The 25690-nt window shown below is 41.0% G+C and overlaps 1 protein-coding gene across 2 annotated transcripts in view; it reads left to right on the top strand.

Moving 5' to 3' along the window:
* The window catches only part of atp9b (ATPase phospholipid transporting 9B), a 349558-nt gene that overhangs the window by 242140 nt on the left and 81728 nt on the right, over positions 1 to 25690 (top strand). For both annotated transcript variants that reach the window (XM_068032475.1, XM_068032474.1), the window contains exons 12-14: positions 14009 to 14169; positions 14838 to 14980; positions 24258 to 24370. In XM_068032475.1, coding sequence (XP_067888576.1) covers positions 14009 to 14169; positions 14838 to 14980; positions 24258 to 24370 — 417 coding nt within the window. The remainder of the gene's footprint in view (positions 1 to 14008; positions 14170 to 14837; positions 14981 to 24257; positions 24371 to 25690) is intronic.

Below are 25690 nucleotides of genomic sequence, written 5' to 3'. Positions count from 1 at the left end.
GCACAAGCAGCAATCACTGGACAGTGGTCAGGACTAAGAACGCTCGCTGTTTTTTTTCCTCATCTTCCTGGCTGATTTTGAATCTCCCAGCCAAGATGCTAAGGTCAATTCAAGGCTGCCATGGTCACTTATAGGTCTCTTACCAATGCCTTCTCTGTTAGTTAATTACGGATTAATGATCTGACGTGGTACCTTCTTAACCTATGTATTATTTCACTCGGTAATGCATTTGGACTATGAGCCATTGGCAGAGTCCATAAAAAGATTTATGTTTCCAGTTAAAATTTGACAATGCTGCAACACCTTTTTCCGTAATGTGCTTTCCTTGATTGCATCTTCTGTGTGGAACTGAACTAATTTACATAAAAATGCGCCTAGTGTTGAGTTTCGACTACCATTACGCATTAAACTTAAAAGAAATATGCACAAATAGCTTTGGAGATTAGGACCAAATTGCTCATAATGAAGAAAACTGTTGGTAGTTTGCAGCTGGTGTGCAGACTTGTGAATTTCTACACTTCATATTGTACCTTTACTAATGGTTTTTAAAGTTTTATTTATACTTTTTCCATCATATTTTTAATTGTATCAGCTGACCAATTTTTATACCATCTTTTGAGTGTTCTCACCCTTAAAAATGATAGTTGGCAGAATATTTCTCAACAAATTAGGAAGCAGCTGATTGCTCCTCCCCCTTTAAAAATGAATAAAACATCAATCTGGATTACGGTGGGCCATTCTGTGTGATGTGGGTTTGTAGCCCCAACAAAATCTTGTACTTGAAACAGTGACTTATTTTTTAAATATTGCAGTTGCACGGTTTGAATTAATGTAATCTTGTTTAATTATCTGTTACATTTATGGCAGCAATTAACTTTCCTTCAGAATTTTTGTATTTCAGTCTCGTACTCGTTAAATTATTTAAACTGATTTGAATGGAGTGACTGCAGTTGTGCCAGTTTATTGCAGTTTAATGTTATAGCCATGTTGTTTTCTTCCTGTGGTAGAATAACTAATTTGTTTTTGAGTGCTTGGAAGTTTGATAGTTATTGTACATTACAACAGTTTCCTTGTGGTGGGTTTGCTACTTTTCACTGACCCTTAACCACCATCTGGTATGAATTCAGAGTACTTCTGTCATCTGCAGCTAATTACTGTCACCTGCACATTGCGTTCACCACAATACTTTGATATTGTGTTCGTTACTGAAATGAGTAATTTATCAGCTTGTTTACATGCTCTAGCTTTTTTTTCTAAAAGGGTTAAAACAAAGGTTTAAAATTTAAAATCTCTGCAGAAACAACGTACATGTCAATTCTTGGTTGCATCTGGAATATAGGGTTTTGGACATTGTCCTCAGGAAGCCGGTTAAGGACTGTAGTTTTTCTTAGTTATTTTTTTACAGAAGCATTTGAGTTGGACTATTTATATCTGGTAAGCTTCAGCAAGGGCAGTGGCTCTAAGACCATGGATGTATTGTATTAATATATTTTGGCCCTAATTTCAAGAAACTGAGGACTATCCTGATTTATGATTTAAATTGTCCCCAGTGGCACTTGCACAGCTGACAATCGAGAACTGCAAAGATGTGTATACAGAAGAGTTTACAAAATGAAGCCAGCTGTGTTTCCCTACATACTGTGGCTTCCTGACATGCATCATTAAACCTTATTAGCTACTTCCTTTTGCAGAGATTCTTGTAGACTCGAACCCTGCATATTAGCAGTTTCTGTCTCTCCAACTGGAAATTATTTCCTTTATTGTAGAGTGTCACCCGCTATAGTTTCTGATGTGTAGTAATTGGTACTTTGGAGTATAATCATAGTGAAATACCACTCCATGCATTTCTTTATTTGGAAATTAATACAGACCTTTTTACTTTATCTGTCAATCTGTGCAACTTTTCCCATAAGTACAAATGTTAGGATTTCTTACAAGCCATTAAGTATGAAATTGATCATCAAATGTTTCATAGGAGCAAAAGTAATGTACACCAAAATAACAAAACAAAGTTGAAATTAAACTAGTTTTTAAGTCAATGAAGTGGAAATATAAACTGACCTTTTTAAAGCATTTCCTTAAATGACTTATCGTAAAGAACTATAGGAAATAAACAAGAAACTATTTTACAATATGGGATAGATTATTAAAGGAAATGTTGGGATTTGAAAATAATCACATAGTCTAGAAGGTAAAGTGAATTTTTGAAGCCATGAGAGGAATTGCACAGTGTGAACATAATACTTACGGGACTATGATGTGTAATTTTTATGATCGGTCTACAATTATAGACTAGTTATACGTAAAGAAAAGTTATGGCGTCAGCTACAAATGTCAAGTTGTTAAGACTCTCTTCCAGTTCAGAATAACCAGTCTTCAGTTACAATTATACAGACTGTTGCTCTGAAACTCTGCAGTAAATGTTGCAGGCAACCATGCTGAAACACAAACTGAAGTGCACTGTTTTTATTTTTGAAACCAGAGCAATGTTTGACTTTCATCTCTACTACTAAAACATAAAAGAAATAATGTGTACCCTCATGGTGTTTTTAAAAGTTTCATTAAGCACAACCCTCAAAAAATATCGGAACTTCAGCTTTAAGCCATTTGTGCCTGTGACTAACATAGACATTGGAAATAGAGAGCCTGCATCTGTCTTTTTTGCCATGTTTCTATTCTACTGGGTGGTCTGGTAAATACTTCTTGGAATTTATAATTTTCCAGGCAATAGGAAATTAGCAAAATAAGTGATTCAGGCATTTCAGGTTTGTATGGTTTACTTGGGGGTTTTCTGGGGGTGTCATGAGTCTCTTTACTGAGGGGTAAAATAGCAGCTTGTTTCTCTTTCAAGGAATCTACAGTTTAATACAGTGGTACTGAAATACAGGATAGCTGTGTAAAGTAGGTTTCTGTCTTTTGTTTAGTGCCATCCTTGACCAGATAACAATGTAATTGTTCATTTAATCTGGTAACATTGATTTGAAGGCATATACAGATTTCAATAAAATGGGAAACCATGGTTCACGCCATCGTAATCGATAAACGACATATTGTGGAAGACCATTACTAGCTTGAGGGAGTGTGTGGGATTATTACTTTCAGTTCAGAACCTGATTATACAGTATAATGTAGTGATGAACATTCACATTGGGGAGTGTGTAAAATTCAACTTATGAAGCCTCATCCTGAATGCTTCAAGTTGGTGCAGTACCTTATGTAGAAATTTGTCACCCTCACCATTTTACTTCCAGGAGATACTGAAAGATGTTTATCTGCAACATCCACTATACCGCTAAAGATAAAGGAGCCAATTTCACCCTAACCTGCTTGTTGGGGAAGTTGATGGGATCGGGTGCAACAGTGCCCGATTGAAGTCAAAGGAGAACAATATTGGATGGATGTAAAATTGGCGTTCCACCTGATCCCATGGTTTTCCCATCTGACTTAAGTTAAAGTTACCCCCAAAGACTCAGTCCTACCTCTAAAATATGGAGTAAGTTCGTGGAAATGTAAATATTTACTCCTCTTCCCAACACAAGACTTCAAAACAAAAAAAACTGCAAATTTCATACTCAAAGTGATGAATGGACTTATTGTTGGACTATCAAAAATGACTTTTTCTGTTGTGGGTTTGGGACTAGATTGAAACTGCTCAAACTCAATTTACAGCCAGCAGAGAATTGACTTTCATCTTATCCATCTCTACTTTGTTTCAGTTGAACCCAGTTCCAGAGATGAAAAGTCTGTCTAACCTAATGTATCATCTTCCCCGCCCCCCACTTTTGTGTATTTTAAAGCATGTTCTCTTTTTTTTTGAAAAAAGTCATAACCTCTTTGTTGCCACTAGCTAGAGAAAGATGCTTGGCTCATCACTCTCAGATAATGAAAACTTGTGGAGTAATAGGTGAAATAGTGGTATGTATGCATAGAGAATATTGTTGGTTTCTTTGCAAATAGTTGGCATGATATACAATTTTAGGGACAATAAGTGGATACACCAGAACCTAAAGTGCCTGAGTTGCACAAAATTTGAGTGTTAGCAACATTTATGACTCAATTAATTGTGATACTCGCTTTAGATAAGATTGTGAAATTGAATTTACTTCTGGCATAAAAATCCAGTGTTGAGGCATAAAATAAAAAAATGCCCAGTCTCTGTGCAATAAATATTGCTGTCAGTGTTTCATTAGCTGGCCTGCCCAAATGTAAAATGTCAAACTGAAACTCCCAAGCAAAAAGTTAATGTAGTGCAATAAAGCTAGTGTCCTTTTAACTTTGGTTTTCCCATGCACTACAGTGTATCTGATTACAGCCAGGTTTTCAGGAAATGGTAGCCAGTGTTGTACAAATGTAATTAGTGCTACATTAACATGGATTATTGTGTATAAAGTACATTTTGTTTACAGGCAGTTTTGTTTTTATTTTATTTAATATGGTGTTTTACTGTATTTTTGTCAGATTATCATTGTTGCCTATTAATTAAGTGCTGACATGAGTATGGCTTGTCATGGAAACCTCCATTTACTTTTTGTGTTCAATTCTTTCTTGCTTTTGATGAACCAATTACAAATCAGATGTTTTCGTAGTGTGTAGATTGAAAGTGATGGTTACACTGTGTGGGAAAGGGAAAATGTTATGCAACACTTATTGACCAAGAATTGTTTTTCTTTGTTGTAATAGAGCAGAACTTACCATATTTATGAGGTGGCAGTTCATTGGAGCTGTGACATTTTCCAAGGGAACAGTCGTATTCTTTGCTGAATTTTCTGTATAGAGTTTCACAGTTTTTTCCGCTGTTTATGATGCAGGGGAACGGTCTCAGTCGGTAGTTGTGCATATTGTGAGACAGTGATTCTTTATTTTATTACAAAAAAAGACCAACTTTAGACGGCCAGATTAAATCATTCCTTTCACTTTTAATGGGATTTAGATGAATAGAGCAAAATATGCACTTTGCATTCATTGATAGCATCTTTAGGTTGAGGTAATTGAGTCTTTTTTCCTTGACTGAATGAATAATGTCTTCATCTGATCCGCAGTGAGGCCTGAAACTTAGACTGCCATTGTGAACCCAAAGAGATCTGGTCTTTGAAACGTGCTCTGCTTCTCTGGCTTAATTTTTCTTTTTAATCCCAAAACCCATTTTTCTCGATAATTCAAGCATAAACCATGTATTAGTAGAAGCTGTGGAAATCGTAAGATATTTGCCTCAGTTGTGTTACTTTGAGTGCAGCTGATAAATCAGTTTGCTGTCGTCTACAGAATCTTAGTTCTCAGGGGAAAAGAAAGGCCAGCCTTAGGAATATTTGAATTCTTCACAAATGTTTAGGTGTATTTTTTCTGATTGTTTCTATAATTAAGGGAAACATTTGTGTTTTAGTGTTTATTTCCCATTTTACAGTGCCATGAGGTCTGACAAGAACTGCTGGAAAGTAGTAAGAGTAATCCTGTTGTGATGCTGCTTTTCCCTCACAGGGTTTATTGACTGTGATGCACTCAAAAATGAACACGAATACAGCGTGGGCTGCTGGAACTTTTTAAAACTGATTAACTATGATTAACAGAATATTAGATCAATTGGGCAAAAACAAGTTGCTCAATCTGTATGAAAGGGCAAAGTAGTTAGAATTATAATGAGTAATTTGGGGAAAAACAATTGTGTTTCTGGTTGTGCAAAGCGGCTGACGGGAGGAATTACTGGGAGAGTAAAGCTTGTCACAAATTATTTTTTCCCCTACTGTGGAATTGTATAATTGAAAATAAAGAAAGCGAACAGTTAATTTACTAAACACTTAATTTCAATTAACATTTAATTAGTGAATCCACATAAATGCAGCCACCAGCATAGAAATAATATTTAAGACTATAAAGGACTCCAGGAAAGCATAGTCATGTTAGTGGAATAGGCAGACAGGTAATAGATAGGAACAAGAGTAGGCCATTTAGCCCCTTGAGCCTGTTCTGCCATTCAGTGACATAATGGCTGATCTGTGACCTAACTCCATATACCCACCTTTGTTCCTCTCCCCTTAGCACCTTTTAGTTTGCAAAAATCTATCAATCTCGAATTTAAAATTAACAATAGGCCCAGCATCAACTGCTGTTTGTGGAAGAGAGTTCCAAACTTCTACCACCCTTTACGTGTAGAAGTGTTTGCTAATTTCACTCCTGAAAGATCTGGCTCTAATTTTTAGAATATGTCCCCTAGGCCTAAACTCCCCAACCTGTGGAAATAGTTTTTCTGTACTTACCATGTCAGTTCCCCTTAAATAGCTTGAAAACTTTGAACAAATCATCCCTTAACCTTCTAAATTCCAAGAAATACAACCCTAGTTTGTATAATCCTGCCTCGTTGTTTAACCCTTGGAGTCCAAGTATCATTCTAGTAAATATATGCTGCAGTCCCTCCAAGACCAATATATCCTTCCTAAGGTGTTATTTAATGTGGTTAAGTGTGATGGTAATACATTACAGGAGGGGAAAAGAGACTATCATGGGAATATAAACTCAGTGAAAAGCTTTTTAAGGGAGTGAAAGAGCAGAGAGATCTTGAGATTCAAATACATAATTCCCTGAAAGTACCTGCAGATAGATAAAGTCATTTTAAAAAGCCGATAGCATTTTGAACTTCATAAATTGGGGCAGATTACAAGAATAATGAAGTAATAAATTTGTACAAAGCATTGGTTTGGCCATGCTTTCCAGTAGTATCTGCAAATTTGAGCACCACATTATAGAAAGGAAAGTAAAGCCATAGGGAGCATCATTTGTAGATTCACCAGGATGTTGTCAGGGATGGGAAACTATAGTTAGGAAACTGGGAGTATTTCATCTGGCACGGGGAAAGTTAAATTGAAACTTAATAACGTTTTTGAAATTATGAAAGATTTTTATAGTGATGAGTGAAAGACTTATTTCTTCTGGTTGGGAAGTAAATGAGTAAGAGTCATTGATTTAAATAGTCATTGAACGAATAAGAGGAGAGATTTTGCAGAGGATTGTTGAAGCAAGGGATGCTTTGGCACAGGGAAACCGTTGAAGCAGGAGCAATGCATCTTTTATGGAAAAATTGGATAAATATTTGAAGCAGAGAAATTTATAGGGCTATGGGGAGAGCGTGGGGCAGGAGGATTCATTTTGTAATCCCACGAACTAGCAGATTGGAATGGCTCCCTTCTGTGCAGTGGCTGGGGCTCTGCTGTTAAATTGAATACTTGGTAAAATGATTGAGTTTTCTATTTTCCTTGTATTTATTGTTAATCATTACATTACATAATTCCCTATTGCAAAAAGCAAAACTCTCTGGAATGTTCATTCATATTAAAACACACTGATACATTTACAAACACTTGATCCAATCAGGTTTTGGGCATTAGGTTGTAGGAAATTTTTACCATGGAAACTTGGGAGGGGTGTGCATTTCTGGATAGAAATGGGAAATAGAAGTGTGACCATTTTAAGCTTTCATGCTGATTACTGAATATATGGGGAACTATTAAAATGTTGAGCATTTTGGAGCTGCGCCTTATGCCCAGGACACACTGGGAATGTGATACTTATTTTCAGCAGTGACTCTGATCGTACCGCATAACTTAATTACGTATGAATTATTGTCAGCTTTGGGATATAAATCACATTGCATGTTTGGCCTTTTACCATCTTTTTAAAAAAAAAAAAAGTTTTTTTTGTTATTACTCTCTCCCCAAATAACCCAGTTCTGACCCCTCTGTCCTTGCAAACTGTTGCCCCTTCTCCAACCTCCTTTTCCTCTCAGGTCTTCGTACATGGAACCTCTAATGTCCTTAAACATGAGGAGGGGGGTGTTTAAATGTGATGGCCCCGAAATCAGGCATGAGGATCGTGATGCACAATTAACTCGCGCCCGTTGACTGCAATGCCGGCTGCATTGATCTTCATGCTGCCTGCTGTTTTAAATGATTTTAACTTCCATCCAGTGCTTACCATGCTGTAATTGACTGGATGCCTGAGCAGGAACCAATATTGTGAATGGCTAGGACCAGTTAAAGCTAGCCTGCACTGTTTAAAGCTATCTGGCACCTCTTAAAGGGGAAGTGCATTGTGGCTGGAGCAGGAGCTGAATCTAACCTGAGAGACAGAAGAATGGCATAACACTAGAGAGAGCAGGCTCCAAGGTTTTTGGATGCTACACTGATGGCCTTGGTGAGGAGGTGCAAAGGAACAGAGATGTCCTGTATCCATAGGGTGCTGAGGCCCTCCAGCCACATGTTCAAAAAGCAGTGGGAGTAGATAACTCTTGAGATCAATGTCAAAAGTCAAGCCCCAAGGACCTGGATGCAGTGCCTGGAGTTCATTGACCCCTACACAAGTGGTCAAGGTCAGTGAATATATCTTCAAGTATCAACCATCAGTTGCACAACTAGTCTCAGACACTGCTCAATGCATCATGCCCCCATCGCTCACCTACCAACAATCTATCAATCAGGACTCATACCTGGCATTCAAATACTACACTGCACCATCACATGCTGAACACTGCTGCAAGCCTCATACCCACACCTCACCTTGCGCACGCTGCCAGCTATTCAACCAGGACAGCGACATCACCCAAACAGATTTCATGACACTCAAGCACCCTCTCTTACGGGACATGGTGGTGCACAACTGGAAACAGCAGAAGCGAAGTGGGAGAAACATATCCTGACCCCCAAAGAGAAGATGGTGGGAGGCCCATTGCTGAGCCCTAGGCCAGTGGAGCTGCTGAAACCATTGAAGATATCCTCATACCTAATCCTCGTCATATCCCACTTACCCCTCATTTCACACTCCTCTTGATTTACAAGCTCCAGGTGGTATAAGCATGCACATCCTAATTGCATCCCCTCCTCACACACAACCTTACACTTGTGCCTTTCTGCTTACAGATATCTAAGAAGTGCAACCTGCCTGGCCAGTGGAGGGACAGCAAGAAGACAATGATAAAGACACAGTAGTGTCACTTGATTTCTCACTCAGCCACCAGCTGCGATACTGGCACTGCACATACTTTAGAGGATAGCACAGAAGTGGAATCTGCATGTGGTGAGACACTGGGCAGGAGTGGCCTGCAGCCAGGATGGGGGCAAGTGCCAGCTTGAGGTTGCACATGTGTTCTACTGCAGAGGAAGGCTAATGGATATGTACAACGAAATGCTTTGGGAAGCATGCAAGAAAGCCTGAGGTCAAGGAGCATGAAGAAGTCTGGCATCAACTTGATACAAGGCTTTGCACAGAGATTAGAACCCATCCTTTCCAGCATGGAAGTGGTAGCCAATTTCATCAAGACACTTGTGGACCCAACCATGATGGAGTGTTTGGCTAATGTTTCAGCTTTCATTGCAGTACAAGCAGCTTCCACCAGAAGTCTGAGTGCTGCAGTGGAAGCTTAGCCTACTAGCATGCAAGGTCAGCTTGCTGCCATGAAAGCTCATTGCTGTCATGTAAAGTCAGCTTTCTGGCATGCAAGCTTAGGTGCTGCCCTGGGGGAGTGGCAGTGGCCCTATGGAGCATGAACCTCCTGACCTCTTTCAGAAAGACAGTATTTGTCCTCTCACCCCTGCCACTTCGTCTGTGCCCTTGTTGCCTGTCAGCTAGGCCAGCCCAGACTGCTACTCCCTGTGCCGAGCTGGTGCAATCCACAGCCAGGCCTTCTCGGCCCAGAGCTGCTCGAGGTTGCCCTGCAATGCCGCCCTGCAATGCCATCCTCCACTGAACGTCAGTAGCCTTCCACCAGCCATTCTTCAGCCACAGGGGTAACACGGCATTGGAGCACTAGGACAGGCAAAGGCACCCAGGGAATGCACGAATGTTATTAGTTGACTTGTATGCAAAATGGCATGATTTGATTTATAAATTTGGTTTGGAATGTTTATTTTGTGGTGCCTTTTATTTTTGCATTGTGACCAAGCAGACACTAATGTCAATGACAGAGGGAAGGTAAGGTATGGGACTACTGATGAATGGGAAATTGGGGTTGAAGTTACTTGTATCGCACTCAGATAATTCTTCACCGGCAGCTCAACCAACAATGGATTCTCTACATTGCCTCCCCTCTTCCTTCTCCTCCTCCTCCTTCTTCTGAGTTGCTCACCGTGAAGCTTGAGGCAAGGACTTTCCCCTCATGATGGTGAGATGCAGTAGGCCATAGCGAATGTCAACAGCAGCTCTGCTGAATACTGCAGGGCTCCTCCAAAGTGTTCCAGGGAGCAGAAGCATTGTTTCAGCGTGCCACTGATCTGATCTATCTCAATTTCATGTGGCAACAGGGCCTTCATTATATGCATGCTGCCCACGTGTGCGTGGGTTGTGCAAAGGATTCATCATCCAAGTGGGCAGCAGATAGCCCTTGGTACTCCGTAGTGGCTCAGCAGCTGGCACAGTGGACTACAGCAGAGTGAAACTATCATTACTGCTGCCAGGGCGTTGGGCATTGAGCAGCATAATTCTCTGCTTATGATTGCCCACCAGTGGGGGCACCCTGCGCCACAGGAAAGCCTGCAATCCTAGTGAAGTCATGTGCTCGCCATGCCTGCTTCTCTCTGGCAAGAGAGAATGAAATCTAGTTACTTAATGAATAGAGCAGGTTAGTGACCTCCCTCATGCAACCGTGAACGTCAAACTGCAAGATGTTGCAAATATCTCCAGCTCTGGACTGGAAGGAACCAGATATGTGAAAGTTCGTAGCCACGGTCACATTCACAGCCACTGGTAATATCGTCCTTCCCCTCCTGAGGTAGCAGTTATAGCTATAGCAGTTGGCAGATTTCAGTGAAGATCTGACTGAAGCACAGTCATCTTGCACATTGTTACTCGCTGCAGTTCTGGAGGAGAATTGCTCCTAGCATGGCCTCTGTTCATTCTCTAAGTCATGCTGTATTCCATATCTGAATTCCCATATCTGGGAGCAGCTGATTTGTGTAGAAGACTTGAAGTCAGCAAAAACTCCACGAGCATCTGCCTGAAGACTTTGGCAACTTTAAACAACTTGTAGATTCAAAGTAGCAGCCAGAAGAAATCAAGCAGCAACATTTGATGGCAAATGTTCATCCTGGAGTTTAGTTACTAGTGGTGTACCGCAAGGTTCTGTTTTGGGGCCACTGCTGTTTGTCATTTTTATAAATGACCTGGATGAGGGTGTAGAAGGGTGGGTTAGTAAATTTGCGGATGACACGAAGGTCGGTGGAGTTGTGGATAGTGTCGAAGGGTGTTGTAGGGTACAGAGGGACATAGATAGGCTGCAGAGCTGGGCTGAGAGATGGCAAATGGAGTTTAATGCGGAGAAGTGTGAGGTGATTCACTTTGGAAGGAGTAATAGCAATGCAGAGTACTGGGCTAATGGGAAGATTCTTGGTAGTGTAGATGAGCAGAGAGATCTTGGTGTCCAGGTACATAAATCCCTGAAAGTTGCTACCCAGGTTAATAGGGCTGTTAAGAAGGCATATGGTGTGTTAGCTTTTATTAGTAGGGGGATCGAGTTTCGGAGACACGAGGTCATGATGCAGCTGTACAAAACTCTGGTGAGGCCGCACCTTGAGTATTGCGTGCAGTTCTGGTCACCGCATTATAGGAAGGATGTGGAAGCTTTGGAAAGGGTGCAGAGGAGATTTACTAGGATGTTGCCTGGTATGGAGGGGAGGTCTTACGAGGAAAGGCTGAGGGACTTGGGGTTGTTTTCGTTAGAGAGAAGGAGGAGGAGAGGTGACTTAATAGAGACATACAAGATAATCAGAGGGTTAGATAGGGTGGATAGTGAGAGTCTTTTTCCTCGGATGATGATGGCAAACACGAGGGGACATAGCTTTAAGTTGAGGGGTGAAAGATATAGGACAGATGTCCGAGGTAGTTTCTTTACGCAGAGAGTAGTAGGGGCGTGGAACGCCCTGCCTGCAACAGTAGTAGACTCGCCAACTTTAAGGGCATTTAAGTAGTCATTGGATAGACATATGGATGAAAATGGAATAGTGTAGGTCAGATGGTCGGCGCAACATCGAGGGCCGAAGGGCCTGTACTGCGCTGTAATGTTCTAATTCTAATTCTAACCTGGAAGTTAACTAGGGCTAGTGGGGATGTGCTTCCTGCTGCTGAATGCATGTACAGATGTGTGAGGTTGAGAGGGCATTGGCTGGAGTGTTGAGCTCCCTAATCCACACTGATTGACATCACAATCTGCCTGCTCTAATTTCCAGCTGCTGTTGATTGAGCGCGTGCAATAGCACCCTTTTCAATATAGCATGCACGAAACTCATCCCAGAATTGTGCACGCGTGCTTCAGATGCCATTTTGGACACCAAATGCACTTGTGGGTTTCAGCAGCAGATGGGCTGAGCCAATGGCGGAGCTGCAAGAGATTGAGGTGGAATTAGATGGTCTTTGTAATGTGAAGGATGAGGTTAGAAACTCAGCTCAGATTTTAAATGCACAGATTGCAAACAGCCTGATTCAACCTGAGATAGTGGCAGAAGAAGGGAGTGGAATCAATGACGATGGAACTGAGATTTTGTAGCGGGTGTAGAAGACAATGGCTTTGGTCTTCTCAATGTTTAATAGGAGGAAATTGCAGCTCATCCAGGACTGGATGTCAGACAGCAAGCTGACAACAGGGAGGCAGTGGAGGGGTCAAGAGAGGTGGTGTTGGTGTACAACTGGAACCTGATGCACGACTTTGGTCGAGGGGCAGTAGATAGATGAGAAGAAAAATGAGGGGGCCAAATGTAGATTCTTGCGGGACTTCAGAGGTAACAGTGTGGGAGCAGGAATACGAAAAGCCAGGCAAGAGACTCTGGCTACAACTGGATCGATGAGAATGGAACTAAGTGAGGGTAGTCCTGCTCAGCTGAACAACTGAGGAAAGGCATTGCAGGAGGATGGTGTGATCAATTGTGTTAAAGACTACAGGCACTCTGAGAAGTATGAGGAGGAATAGTTTGCCACAGTTACACAGTCATTTGTGACTTTTATGAGGGTCATTTCAATGCTCTGGCTGCTATCTGATTGGAGAGGTTCGAATGTGGAACTGTGGGGAAAAATGAGCATATCCAGCATGGAATTTGGATCAGTAGCACCCATTGTCTAGGCTATGGGTGCTGTTTGGTGTCCGAAATGGTGTCTGCAGCACGCGTGCAAAATTCTGGATTGAGTCACATGCGCGCTATATTGAAAAGGGTGTTTGAGCACGTGCTCAACAAACAGCTGCTGGAAGTTTGCAGAGCAGGCAGATCGTGATGTCAATCAGCATGGATCTTGGAGCTCAATGCTGGCATACCTACATTAGCCCCCAATCCACCAGCACATCTTTGAAAAATCTCATCCGCATGTTTAAATCCCTCCATGGCCTCACCCCTCCCTATCCCTGTAACCTTCTCCCATTCTTACACCCCTACAAGAACTCTGCGTTCCCTCAATTCTGACCGCTTAGCCATCCACCACTCCATTTGCCCCATCGTTGGCTGGCGTGCCTTCAGCCTTATAGGCCCTAAGTTCTGGAAATACCTCTGCCTTCCACCTCTTCCTTTTTAAGAGACTAGTTCAAACCTATTTGATCAATCTTTTAGTCACTCCTCTTAATATCTCCTCCTTCAGTTCAGTGTCAATATTTGTCTGATTATGTTCTTGTATATTAAAGGTGCTACATAAGTACAAGTTGCTTTATTTAAAAAAAAAATGAGAAGTTCAAACTGTAGCTTTGTGGTTTTCATGGCCTTGCTCCATTTTTTGAGCACAGCAGTTTTCCCTGTTCTGTTAAATACAAATCTGGACTAGAAAATTGGTAGTAATTGGCTGCTGTCATTACTGGAGCACATACAAGTTCTAAGTTATTTTTCCTTAAGAGTGATGATGCAAAATTGTGTGGTATGCAAAATGCATCGTAAAAGTGACAATCGTAAAATATTTTAAAAAGGCAAAACTTTTTTTCCAGGTTTTTTAAAAATCCAAAACAAATGAATTCATTTGTGCTAAATTAACTTGCAAGTATTATTTCGATTTCTTGTAGGTTGGCTTGCTGGACCTGGAGCTAAATCGACTGACGAAGGCTTTGTTTTTAGCTCTAGTTGTGCTTTCCGTGGTTATGGTAGCTTTGCAAGGATTCGTGGGCCCTTGGTATCGTTACCTATTCCGGTTCATCCTGTTATTTTCCTATATCATCCCCATCAGGTAACATTTTTTTTTAAAATGCTGCCCAAAGCCACTGAATGTGAATGTTGAAATTTATACCTAGTTCTAATTGTGAAGGAAACTGTGATCTTTATCATGAAACTGTAGTAGCAGAAGCAGAAAAATACGATGGTCCCAGAAGGATCATAATGCTGCGAACAACCTGTCTACTTGCTCTGTCCCTTCATTTATTGCAGTGGTTTTAGTTTCACAGTACTAACAAGTGATATAAAGTAGTTATTGGAATATTAATTGGCAAAGAATGCATTGAGAAGAAAAATTGTAATTCCATACTAGTTTTAATGTAAGATCCTGTTCTGCTAAATACCCCCTTCATCACAAGTTGCTTATTTTAATAGTCCTTTTATACTTGCCAACTGCTTTAATGCATATTTTTAACATCCATTTTAATTTGTCATGTGCTTCTGACGTTCTTGACTCGCTCCTGTTTCTCATAACTTGACCATGAGTGGAATTGCATTAAATGTTTGGCTTCATCTTGTAATTTACTTTTTATCATCTGTATAAAAAAATGCACTGATGTTTTACTGTGTCTGAAAATTAAAATGTTAACACAGGTTGGCATTACCAACAACATTGGATTTCAGGTTTAAGGCAAATCTGAAATAAGTTGCAAGTGTTAACTTCTCTTCTGTTTGTTTGCACAGTTTGCGGGTAAACCTAGACATGGGGAAAGCAGCCTATGGTTGGATGATCATGAGAGATGATAACATTCCAGGCACAGTGGTCCGGACGAGCACAATACCAGAAGAACTGGGACGTTTAGTTTATTTATTAACAGATAAGACAGGTAATGTTGATGCCATCTTCTGAGCTTGTGGCATGTTTCTGATATTCAGTATGCTTCTAACTTTGGATGAAAGATGTTACTGCACTGCTCACAAATGATATCTGACATCTTGAATGATATTGAATGAATTTCAATGAGGTGAAACAGCTGGTAATTTGGTATTGTGGACAAATTGAAAGGTACATAAAAGACACAATGTTAGCTCTTACAAATTTTGCTTAAAGGAATTTTTAAATGGCTTTCAAACTACTTTTGAGGCAGATTTATCAAAATTTGAACTTTGTTTTTATTAATGGGAGGCAACATATATGTAATTAGAAATGTTAGACGGTGATGGCACTTGTTTTTAACTGTCTTGTGACTGTTTTAAAATCACTTCTGAACAGCCAGTAAACCACAATGTATTTTAAGGTGTTTAAAAAGTTGTCTTAAAGTGTACATATTTTTCTTCATTCCAACCAGCATTAACTACTGCAAATAAAATCTTACTGCTTTTTTAATCACTAGTATTTAGTGTAGATTACTATGATTACAATCCTCTGTACCTTTTTATTTAACAGCTGTGTAAAAGTAAACTGCCTCTCGTGGCATTCTTCAAAAAACACACAAAGACATTTATCGATGCCTTCTTATCAGGCTTAAGACTGCATCCTTGTCTCTTGCCAGCCTTCCTGTCCCACATGCCTGCTGGGACTAACCTTACCAACCTCCTTCTGCCTCTCTCCATTGCTACACCCTTGGGACTCTGCCAGCAGATCAGCACTCACTGCCCCATCCTGCATTTGCTTCCAGAATGTCTTCACTCACAAACAAGGAACTTGCCATTCACGATGTTATAATGAATAATTTCATTGACATCTTGGCTTTGACAACTTATCACACAGTTGGTGACACCCTGCCTCTTGGCTGGCTATACTTTCCACCACCACCTCAGTAAATCACAGAGGGGTCTTGCCTATTCCTGTTATGGCACCTTCTCTTTCAAGCACCTCATTTTGTTCCACCCCTCCTCCCTCCCTTAAAATCTTTTGTTGTCTACTCCCATACCCTGAGTTTCTCCCCATATTCTGTTGCCCCTCTTTTACTGTAGTTTTGATCATTTACAAGGCCACCTCTGATCACTTCCTTGTATTGCTCACAAAAGACACTCCTAACTAACCCCACTTCATTCTGTCTCTTCCCCAGGAAAGAACTATTTCCCACTCCCACCCTAAACCCCCAGCTTATGTCACTTGCAGCTGCACTACAGCTTCCAACTGCCTAATCTTCAGCCTTCCATTTGCAGCAATATATCTGCAGCTGTCTATTTACCCAGCCGCACTCTCCTCCACCTTTGATACCCAGGAAAATCATCACCCTCATTTATCCTAGCTGTTTCATTGTATGCCTCCAATTTTTGCTTCAAATCCAAGGGGTATACTTCACCAGATCTACCTGGACAAACTCTACAGGACCTCCTTCTGCTTTGCCAAAACTGCCCACTACTCGAGCATCATTCTGGAGAGCAAAGATAAACCCTGCTTAACTCCAGTACCAGCTGAGCAACCTCTCCTCCTTGGCCCCCATAGTAGCTTAGATTGTAAATGGATTCCTCTCTTTAGGTACTGTTCCCCTCCTTTTCAAATCCACTATCAACCTTTCCTCAGATAACCTGCTCTCACACCCTTTGTTTTTAAATTAGCAGCCCATCTCCAAACTAGTTTTCCTTTTTGAGGTTCTTGAACAAGTTGTCCCCTCCCAAATGCCATGCAGATTTTTAAAATCATTTTTGGGATGTGGGCTTTGCTGATGCATTTATTGCCCATCCCTAGGAGGCGCCCATGCCAAAGGTTGCAGAGTTATCAAAAAAGATAATGCACCATAGTCACAGTAAATGTTCTTTGTGACACTTCTCCTGTAATTCCTTGTTTGAATATCTCCAATGAGGTTTCTGACCTTGCTGCAACATACAAGTAGCTCTAATCAAAGTCAGTAATATTTACTGACTGTGACTATGGTATATTATCCCTCTTTGACATCTCTGCAGCTTTTGACGTAGTCAGCTACACCATCTTCCTTCAAAGCATCTCCTCTATTGTTACAGTTTGGTGTGGCTATCCTTGACCTGCTTCCACTCTTAGATATCTGATCATTGCCAGAGCATCTCCAGCAGTGGCTTCTCTTTTCACCCTTACACCATGCCTTTTGGAACCTCTCAATAACCAATTCTTGGCCCCTTCATCCTTTTCATCCAAATACATTGCCTTGTCACCACCATCTGTAAATATGGAGATCAGCTCCCAAACATAAACTAACAGCTCAGCCCACCAACTCCACCCACCCCTCCAGCCCCAACACTGTCTCTGTGTTGTCATCCAATTATGATGAGCTGCAATTTTCTCCAGTTAAACATTGGGTGAAACAAGGGTATTGTCTTCAAACCCCACCGCAAATTCCATCCGCTTCCCAGCCGCTGTCTTGGGCTGAACCAGTCTGTTTGAAACCTGAGTCCAATTCATTGTGGGCTTGTATTCAAGCCCCATCTCCTCCACTACCTCAGCTCATCTGCTGAAACCCTCATCCCAACCTTTGCTGCTTCTAGATTAGATTGTTCCAATGCTCTTGTTACCACCTTCCATAAACTTCACCTCAGCCAAAACTCTGGTGTCTGTATCCTATCCTGCACCAAGTCTCACTTGCTCATCACCCCTATACTTGCCAACCTCTGTTGACTTCTGAACCCCAGTGGCTCAAATTGAAAATTTTCATCATGTTTAAATCTCTTCATGGCCTTGTCAATCTCTTTAACCTCCCCAAGCCCCACAACTCCTCCTCCCAACTCCCCATATTTTTGACGCTGGCTTATTGTATGTCCCCAGATTGCCAGCTGTGCCTTCAGCTGCCAAGGCCACGCTATCATATTACCTCAGAGCCCTCCAGCTCGCTCGCTGCCTTCCTTTCAGACCCTCCAGAAGACCCATCTCCGACCAAGCTTCATGTCAACCCTACTAATCATTCCTCCTTTGGCTCAGCATCCATTTTTAAAATTAATTTCTATGCAGAGCTTTGAGTGCATTTCTACGTTAAAGATGCTACATAAATGTAAGTTGTTCTTGTACTTGTGGAGGGGAATTTTACACCTCCCCACAGGAATGGGCTGGTGGCAGTGGGGGAGCGGGGGAAGGAAGAGGGGGGGTTGTAAAATTGAGTGGGAGGCAGGGGGTGGGGGTGACGTTCTAGGAGCCTTCCCACTCCCGCTGCAATTTTACCAGGGGCGGCAGCAGTTAAAAATGGCCCGCCTGTCCCAGGCCAATCAAGGCCCTTAAGTGGCCAATTAACTCAATTTAAGGGCCTCCTCCCACCACTGCTGGTATTGTACCAGCGGGCACCTTGGACCTGACAGAAGGCCACCAGGTAAAAGCTGGTAAAACCTTGCGGGCTGGTGCGGGAGCCCTACTGATCGGACACCTTGTGCCTCATGGAAGCCCCCAACTGTCCCCACTGAAATAAAGTCCCCCGTTCCCACCAACCGACCCCCACCCCCCTCTTGCCTTGCCGAGGTCCTGCTGTTTGACCCCAAAACCTACCTCTCTTCCAGGGCTGATGGCCACGATCCTGTCAATGGATGGGTGCAGTCCCAGCAGTGGCCGCTGCTCCCGTTTGCACTGTTGGGACTGAGAGCTGCTGGCCTACTGATTGGCTGGCAGCTCTTGGAGGCGGGATTTCCTGCCACAGGGAGGTGGATGTCCCGCCCAAGTCCAATGAAGGGCCTGGGGAACATAAAATCCTGGCGTAGCTGCCCAGGCCCAGTGGAGGCGGGCTCGCCCTGATGTTTTGGCTGGTGGGCGGGGCCTCCCACCCAACATAAAATTATGGCTGTGATTTGTTGGCACCTCCTGTGCAGTAAATCCAAACATTTTCTTTTTTTTGAAAAGAACATCCATTCCTTTGATGAAAAAGATCTTATTTATTTGAAGTGTAACTATTTCCTAGTTAATGTAATTTTCCTGCAGAATATTAGTTCAAATGTCATCACAAATTTGATACTTTACCAGGTTTTCAGGGGAGCTATCAAATTGCAAGAGTTTTTTTTTCTTTGGTCTTTTCATTGACATCGGCATCCAAGATTATTTAGGCAAGAGGGAAAGTCTGGAAACTTCCCTTTGAATTCCATGCGACAGTGCAAGTTCTTCCTTGTTAATTGGCCAAAATATATGTTGGGTAGAGCAAACACCTGTTAAATGTTTTGCATTGTGCTTTTTTTAAGCTGCAGAAATAGAAATCACCATTAGTAACTGTACAGAATTTAAGTTGTTGGGTCTGAGGAACGTTGCAGTCTGTCTTAATTGCAAGGTAGTCCTTTGTATGACTGCAAATTGGGTTTGTGCTTCATCAGTAAGCATTCTGACACGAAGCGTCCATCACTTTGGCTTGCTCATTTACCACGACAGAATAGAAAATGAAGTGTCCCAATAATTACATTATAGTTTCCTTATTGTAGGACAAGAAAGCAATGTGGTATAATTAGGTTTGATTGGAGAGCATGTTTCCGGTAAGATCTGAAATTAATGACGTTGCTATAGTGATACATCTGCGACCACCAGTGCGTGAAACATAAAGTAATTCATTTGACAAGAGAAGACATCTGTTAACTGTGAGGATGCAGAGCATATTGACAGTGACCTGAAATACTAGACGTTATGTGATAAATGAATAAATGGTGCTGAAACAGGAGGACAGATAATTTGTACTTAATCTGCAAGTCGAGCTTTAATCTTCCCACTGTTTGCTTTTGATAATGCTATTGTTTAAGAACAATGTAGTGGAGAGCTCATAACTTCTAAATGGTATCTGTGGATGAACCCTAATGATGCAATAAATTAATCCCAGTGTCAGTGGAATTTGTCACGATTGTATTATGAAGTCATTAGTGGTACAAACAGCTGGAACAACTTTTCTGATAAATAGATATTATGCACAATAACTACATCTTAGCACATTGAAAATTGGCATTCTTTTTACAGGTGGTAGTACAGAAATGTGCTTCATGTACATCATTTAAGTATTTTCTTAATAAATAACTCACATCAAGGGAATTCTAATGAAAAAGCTAAACTGCATGTTGATGTAGTGTTCAGTTAAGTGATTCATTGACTTGATGGTCAATGCTGTACTTAAGTTGTTTTCAGCCAAATTATTAAAATGCTTTCAGTTTGTTAAATGAAACTGGTGCATATGAACATGTGAAAATGTCACAGGAAAAGACCAGATGGTCCATCTAGCCGTCATACATAGTTGTAAAACCTTATATATCACGGTACAGACGTTCTACCCAGGATAGACGGGATAAACAATGATAATTCTCATATGGAATAATCAGAATGCTTTGTATCATACTGTAAAGTTTTAATATAATTCAGCAAGTTGATCTTGAGGTGCTCTTTAGTATGGTTGATCTTGCAGTAGTTTTTCCTTTTGCCCTAAATTGCACTGATATATATTGCAGTGACTTACATAGTACATAATTGTAATTACAATTTTAAAGATAAACTCTTACCTGATACCAAATTTTCCTTCATTTGCGGAGTAATGTAAACCATGTAGCCAGGAAATTGCAGGGTACACTCGATGAGACCTTATACACAAAAAAATTCCTAAAAACAAAAGTTATCCTGCAAAATTCCCTATTAGCAGTTTTATATTTATCAGGAAACAAAATTGACAAAGTTGCTTAGTACAGAAAAACACTGGTGAGTTGAAATTCTTAATCCATACCTTCCAGTACTTCAAGTATTCAGTTCTTGCATTCTCACCTTCAGTCAGAAAGTTCTGGGCTCAAGTCCCAATCCAGGGACATCATATAATCCAGTCTAACATTTAACTGCTCTTCTGAGGGAGGGCTCCATTAAACTGAGGCGTTGCCTGTCTGCTCAGCTGTATGTAAAAGATCCTATGGCAATATTGAGGAATTGGAGGGGAATTCTCCCACATAAGGACATAAGAATAGGAGCTTGAATTGGCCATTTAGCTCTTCAAGCCTGCTTGGCCACTCAGTAAGATCCCTTGCCCTCTGTGCTATCTGTTTGTGTCTTCAATCTGTCCACAGGCATCCCAAGCAAACACTTGGTGGGGTGGTGCTGGATTTAAATTGTTCAGTTGCTTTATTTCACATATAAAACAGCTGTTATGATTGAACTTACTTAACTCAATCTTCCTAATTTATCCTGGTGGGAGAAAAAAGAACTTCAGTTTATTGCAGTGTATTTTCACAGCCTCAATGTCCCAAAACGTTTCACAGTCAATAAATTACTTCTTTGAGGTGTAATCATTGTTTTATGTAGACAAACAGAGCCACCAATTTGCACACAGCAAGGTCTCATAAATAGTAGTGAGATGTTTCATCAGTTGGTCTGTTTTTGCTGATTGTGGGTTAAGTTTATCCAGAACACTTGGAAAGCTCCTCTTCTCATCAAATACTGCCATGGGGTCAGATGGGACCTTGATTTATCAACTTAACGCAGTACTTCTTCAATTGTTGCACTGAAGTGTTGACGGAGATTATCTGCTGACATCTTGACATGGGCTTGAACCCATGACTTTCTGACTCTGGCGACATTGCTACTACTGAATGAAGCTACAAAAAAAAAAATGAAGAAAAAATCTAGCACAAATTAGTGTGCTATCCTATTTGGTTTAAGGTAGCTTCTAACTACCTGTTAGCATTTATAAACCTCCGCACCTCAGTGGAAATCCCCAGAGCCTTCTAACAAACCTGACTGGCCTGGTAGTCTTCCGGTTGCAAATAACCTGCTCCACAGCCCGCTTTCTCTTTTTGTACCTTTCTGTTCACAAACCAGGATCAAAGGACTTCCCAAATCAATGGGTGTGAGGCGACTTCGATGATTATGTATGTAGGCAGTTGTATGAATTGCTTATTGTTTAACCATTTTGGAAAAGCAATTTCCATTTAGGATATTAAGTAACTTTTAAAGTCTGGATATTTCTTTTGAACTTGGGGATACAGTTTTCTTTCATTAAAGGAAAAAACCTGAAATTAAAACTAATTCTTTTTCCAAATCCTTTGAGGAGTAATCAAAATTTTAGCAATGGGACACACTCTTGCGAGGCTTGATCAACTTAAAGAATATGCTCAAAATATAGTTATTTAGCATTTGAAATTCACCAGTTCACTTTTTTTTCAGGCTCTCTTGCATTTATTCATGTTTTTACACATGACCAGCTGCAGTCTTAAAAATGATGGATTGATAAGTTGACAAAATACAAATGCATTCATTTATTTAATAGAATATCTGAAATGGAAAGCTATTGACTTGCCATTGCTTTGTTATATTTAAATGTTATGACCATTATCTCCAGTTTATACCAGTTTCGCAGAGTGGAAGCTAATTCTTTCCTACTGGTTGGAGAAATACTGATAGATTCCTGAGAATAATTTGCTTGACTCTTTCTATTCAAGTGGCAGTGTGAAGCAGACCTAAAGAATTACTGGGGGAGAGGGGAATCTTTAAAAAGGATTGTGGCAGCAAGAAGCTGTGGTATTTTTATCTTATTTCTCCTCGTCTTTTGTAATTTTATTTCATCTTGGTGCTGATAGAAAATACTTAATCAGATCCCTGAAGTGTCGCGTTCTGATTGTAGTCATGGCAGCTGGTAAACCCTCAAATAAAACAGCCAATCAATTAACTGCTTTTAATCATGTGGCATTGGACCTCACTTTGATTGATGGGGAAGGTTGGTTGGGTAATTGTTTACAAGGTATTTTGATGACTGAAAGTTTACAATAACGGCTCCCCACCTTATCCCCGACAAAAAAAGGGATAGAGAATTAATGACTAGAGGGCATTTTAAATGTAGGGTGCTGTAACAGCAAATTTATTGTTAACCACTCTTAAGATTATCACACCAGATCTATGAGCATTACTGCTGCTACTCTACATATTTACTAATGTCTCCTCTTCTATTGCGTGCCAGTGTTTCACTGACTTCCCAGAACAGGAGTTCTAATGCTTTCATCTTGGTTTTTTGAAATGATTGTCTGTTATATTGCAGCTGTTGCCACCCAAAAGAGACGATGCCTGCCCAGCTTTTCTGACTTAGGGACTCATTCCTTTTGTCCACTTCAAGCTTTCTTTTATGATTCTGCTTTACTGTTCTTGGTTCGTTTAAGAATCATTGCAGTCATTCAGTACATCCTTTGAAGTTGAATATGTTTGTCTGTAAACTTTATGGAAAGCTAGTTATATATTTAAAGCAGTATATTGATAAATCTTTATTAAACAAATTCATATTTGAGTTGTAGGTTTTTAAAAAAACTGCCATTCCATAATGAAACCAACGCGTTATTAGAGCTGAAAATAGAAAATGCTGGAAATACTTAACTGGTCCAGCAGAATCTGTGAAGAGAGAAACATGGTTAACGGGCTGGATTTCCCCAACTCTTTGGGGAAGGGTTGGGTGGTAGGAATGCTGGCAAAATGTCGCAGGAAGGCATCGGATGGCGTGCCTGTATTCTTCCCACTGCCATGCCATCTTGCTCGATTGAGTCACTTAAGTGTCCAATTAAGGGTCTTTTCCCTCCTGTCCTGGCATTTTACCAGCATTTGATCGGAGCCCTCTGCTGCATGGCGATACTGCCAGATAAATTCTGGCAGCCTTGCGAGGGATGGAGGTGTGTTACTGGCGACAATGGCCGTGCCTGCGGCAACGGTGCCCCATGCCCTCAGTGACGCCACTGCCCTTTGCTGGGGCCTGCCTGACTAACTCCAGCACCCCCAGACCCCACTTACTTGCTTTTGAGGGCACGTGGCCAATGATGTGCCCTCATCCTGCAAGTACAGCCCCTGCAGTAGCCGCTACTAGCAGTAGCCCTGCTGAGCTGGCAGTCCTCTGATTAGGGGGCAGCTCTTGAGGGTGGGCTGCCGTCCTTAATAGGGATAGCAGCCCTAGCAGCCACACGATGCGCCATGGGTCCTGCTGACCGCTGAAGCGGGGTTGACTGCCCAACCCCCATCCCCTTGCTTTCGTTCCTAGTGGCAGAACCCCTGCTGCCTACATAAAATTCCGACCAACGTTCTGATGAAAGGTTGTAGACCTAAAGATTTCCAACATCCACAGTACTTTGCTTTCGCATTAGTGGAGCTGGTGTATATTATACCAACCAGTTACTCATGTAAATGTATCTGTGTTCAAGTCTGACAGAGCTCCTCATTGAAATGTAATATGCTGGTAAATTTAGACAGTTGTACCTTTTTATTTTTCTGTGTTGTGCTCATTTTAGGAACCCTTACACAGAATGAGATGGTATTCAAGCGTCTCCACTTGGGCACTGTCTCTTATGGGACGGACACAATGGATGAAATTCAAAGCCATATCATTGGCTCCTATGCACAGGTATATATTTCAAATCTTCATTTGAACAAATTACTTCCATTGTGTATTTAAACATGTATAAATATTTTTAATGGGGCTTGTAGTGGATTTAAATTGACTGGAAAGAAGTGTCTGAAATTCTGTTGCAGCATTTGCAGATTATGCTGATCATAGTGATTCTGTAGAATGTTTGCTTTAATCGACTGAAAGCAAAAACACAAGCCATTCCAATAGCCCAGAGACAACATATGTAATGTTACGGCCAAGTGGGTGATGACCTGGATTGTTCCCAATGTTCACCTCCCAACTGACAACAGCAAGTGTTTTTGTTATGAGTATTTTAATCCCATGTGGTTTTATTTGCTAAATAAACAGACAGTGACAGTTTTCTTGTAAGTTTAAAACAGAAGATTAACTATCTATTTAACACTATTCATTCCCAAAATGGTCGCAACTGCGTTCACGCACGTACAAGAATAGATAGAGAGGAAAAGGGTAAGTTGTTTGAAGTGAGGTAGGTGTTCGGGGTTCACGGTAAACCTGTTGATTCTTCTTGGAGGATATGTTATCCTTATAAAGTTGCAGGCCTGGATGTTTGTAGTTTTCTGGTGGGTAATACTTCAGACTGGAGGTGGTGGTCACTTTCAATTCTCTGCTGCACCAAATTGAAGTGTAGAATTTGCAGCAGGGCTCCTTCTTTGTTTCTTGCTGGAGTTCTTCTCTCAGAGCTTTGTTGAACTGCTTTTCTGTGATTTTGTGATCTCTCTCTCTATACACACACACATATATATAGACGCATGGGCCCTTCATTGTGACCACACAATGGACCAGGATGTGGCTACTTCATACCTTCTCTGTTTTAGAACAACCTATTCAATTCAGGAATGTCTCTTGATGGTTTCAGGATGGGTGTAATTGACACCTGAAACAAAAACAAAAAGTGCTGGAAATACTCAGCAGGTCTGGCAGCATCTGTGGAGAGAGAAGGCACAGATCTGCCAGACCTGCTGAGTATTTCCAGCTCTTTTAGTTTTAGTTTCAGATTTCCAGCATCTGCAGTATTTTGCTTTTATTATGTAATTGACACCTCCTAGCCTGGAATGTATCTTTTTGTTCATAACAGACAGTGAGACTGTTTGAATATAGAAGCCAAGTCAGCCAACCTTTGGTGGTCATTTTGCAACATGTTGTCCATTTTTTAAAGGAAAAATCCATTTTTTTTTAATAACCCTTCAGTTTGGTTCTGTATTTTCATTTCTGCACTTCTCATGAGCGTGACAGTAGTTTGTGAGCTGTGTAGCTCAAGAAGGTCTTAAGTTTAGTACCCAGTCCACTGATCTC

This window comes from Heterodontus francisci, chromosome 5 (genome assembly GCF_036365525.1).
Source record: "Heterodontus francisci isolate sHetFra1 chromosome 5, sHetFra1.hap1, whole genome shotgun sequence".
Lineage (NCBI taxonomy): Eukaryota > Metazoa > Chordata > Chondrichthyes > Heterodontiformes > Heterodontidae > Heterodontus > Heterodontus francisci.
The sequence above is the reverse complement of the archived record's forward strand: the minus strand, read 5'-3'. Positions and strand labels throughout refer to the sequence as shown.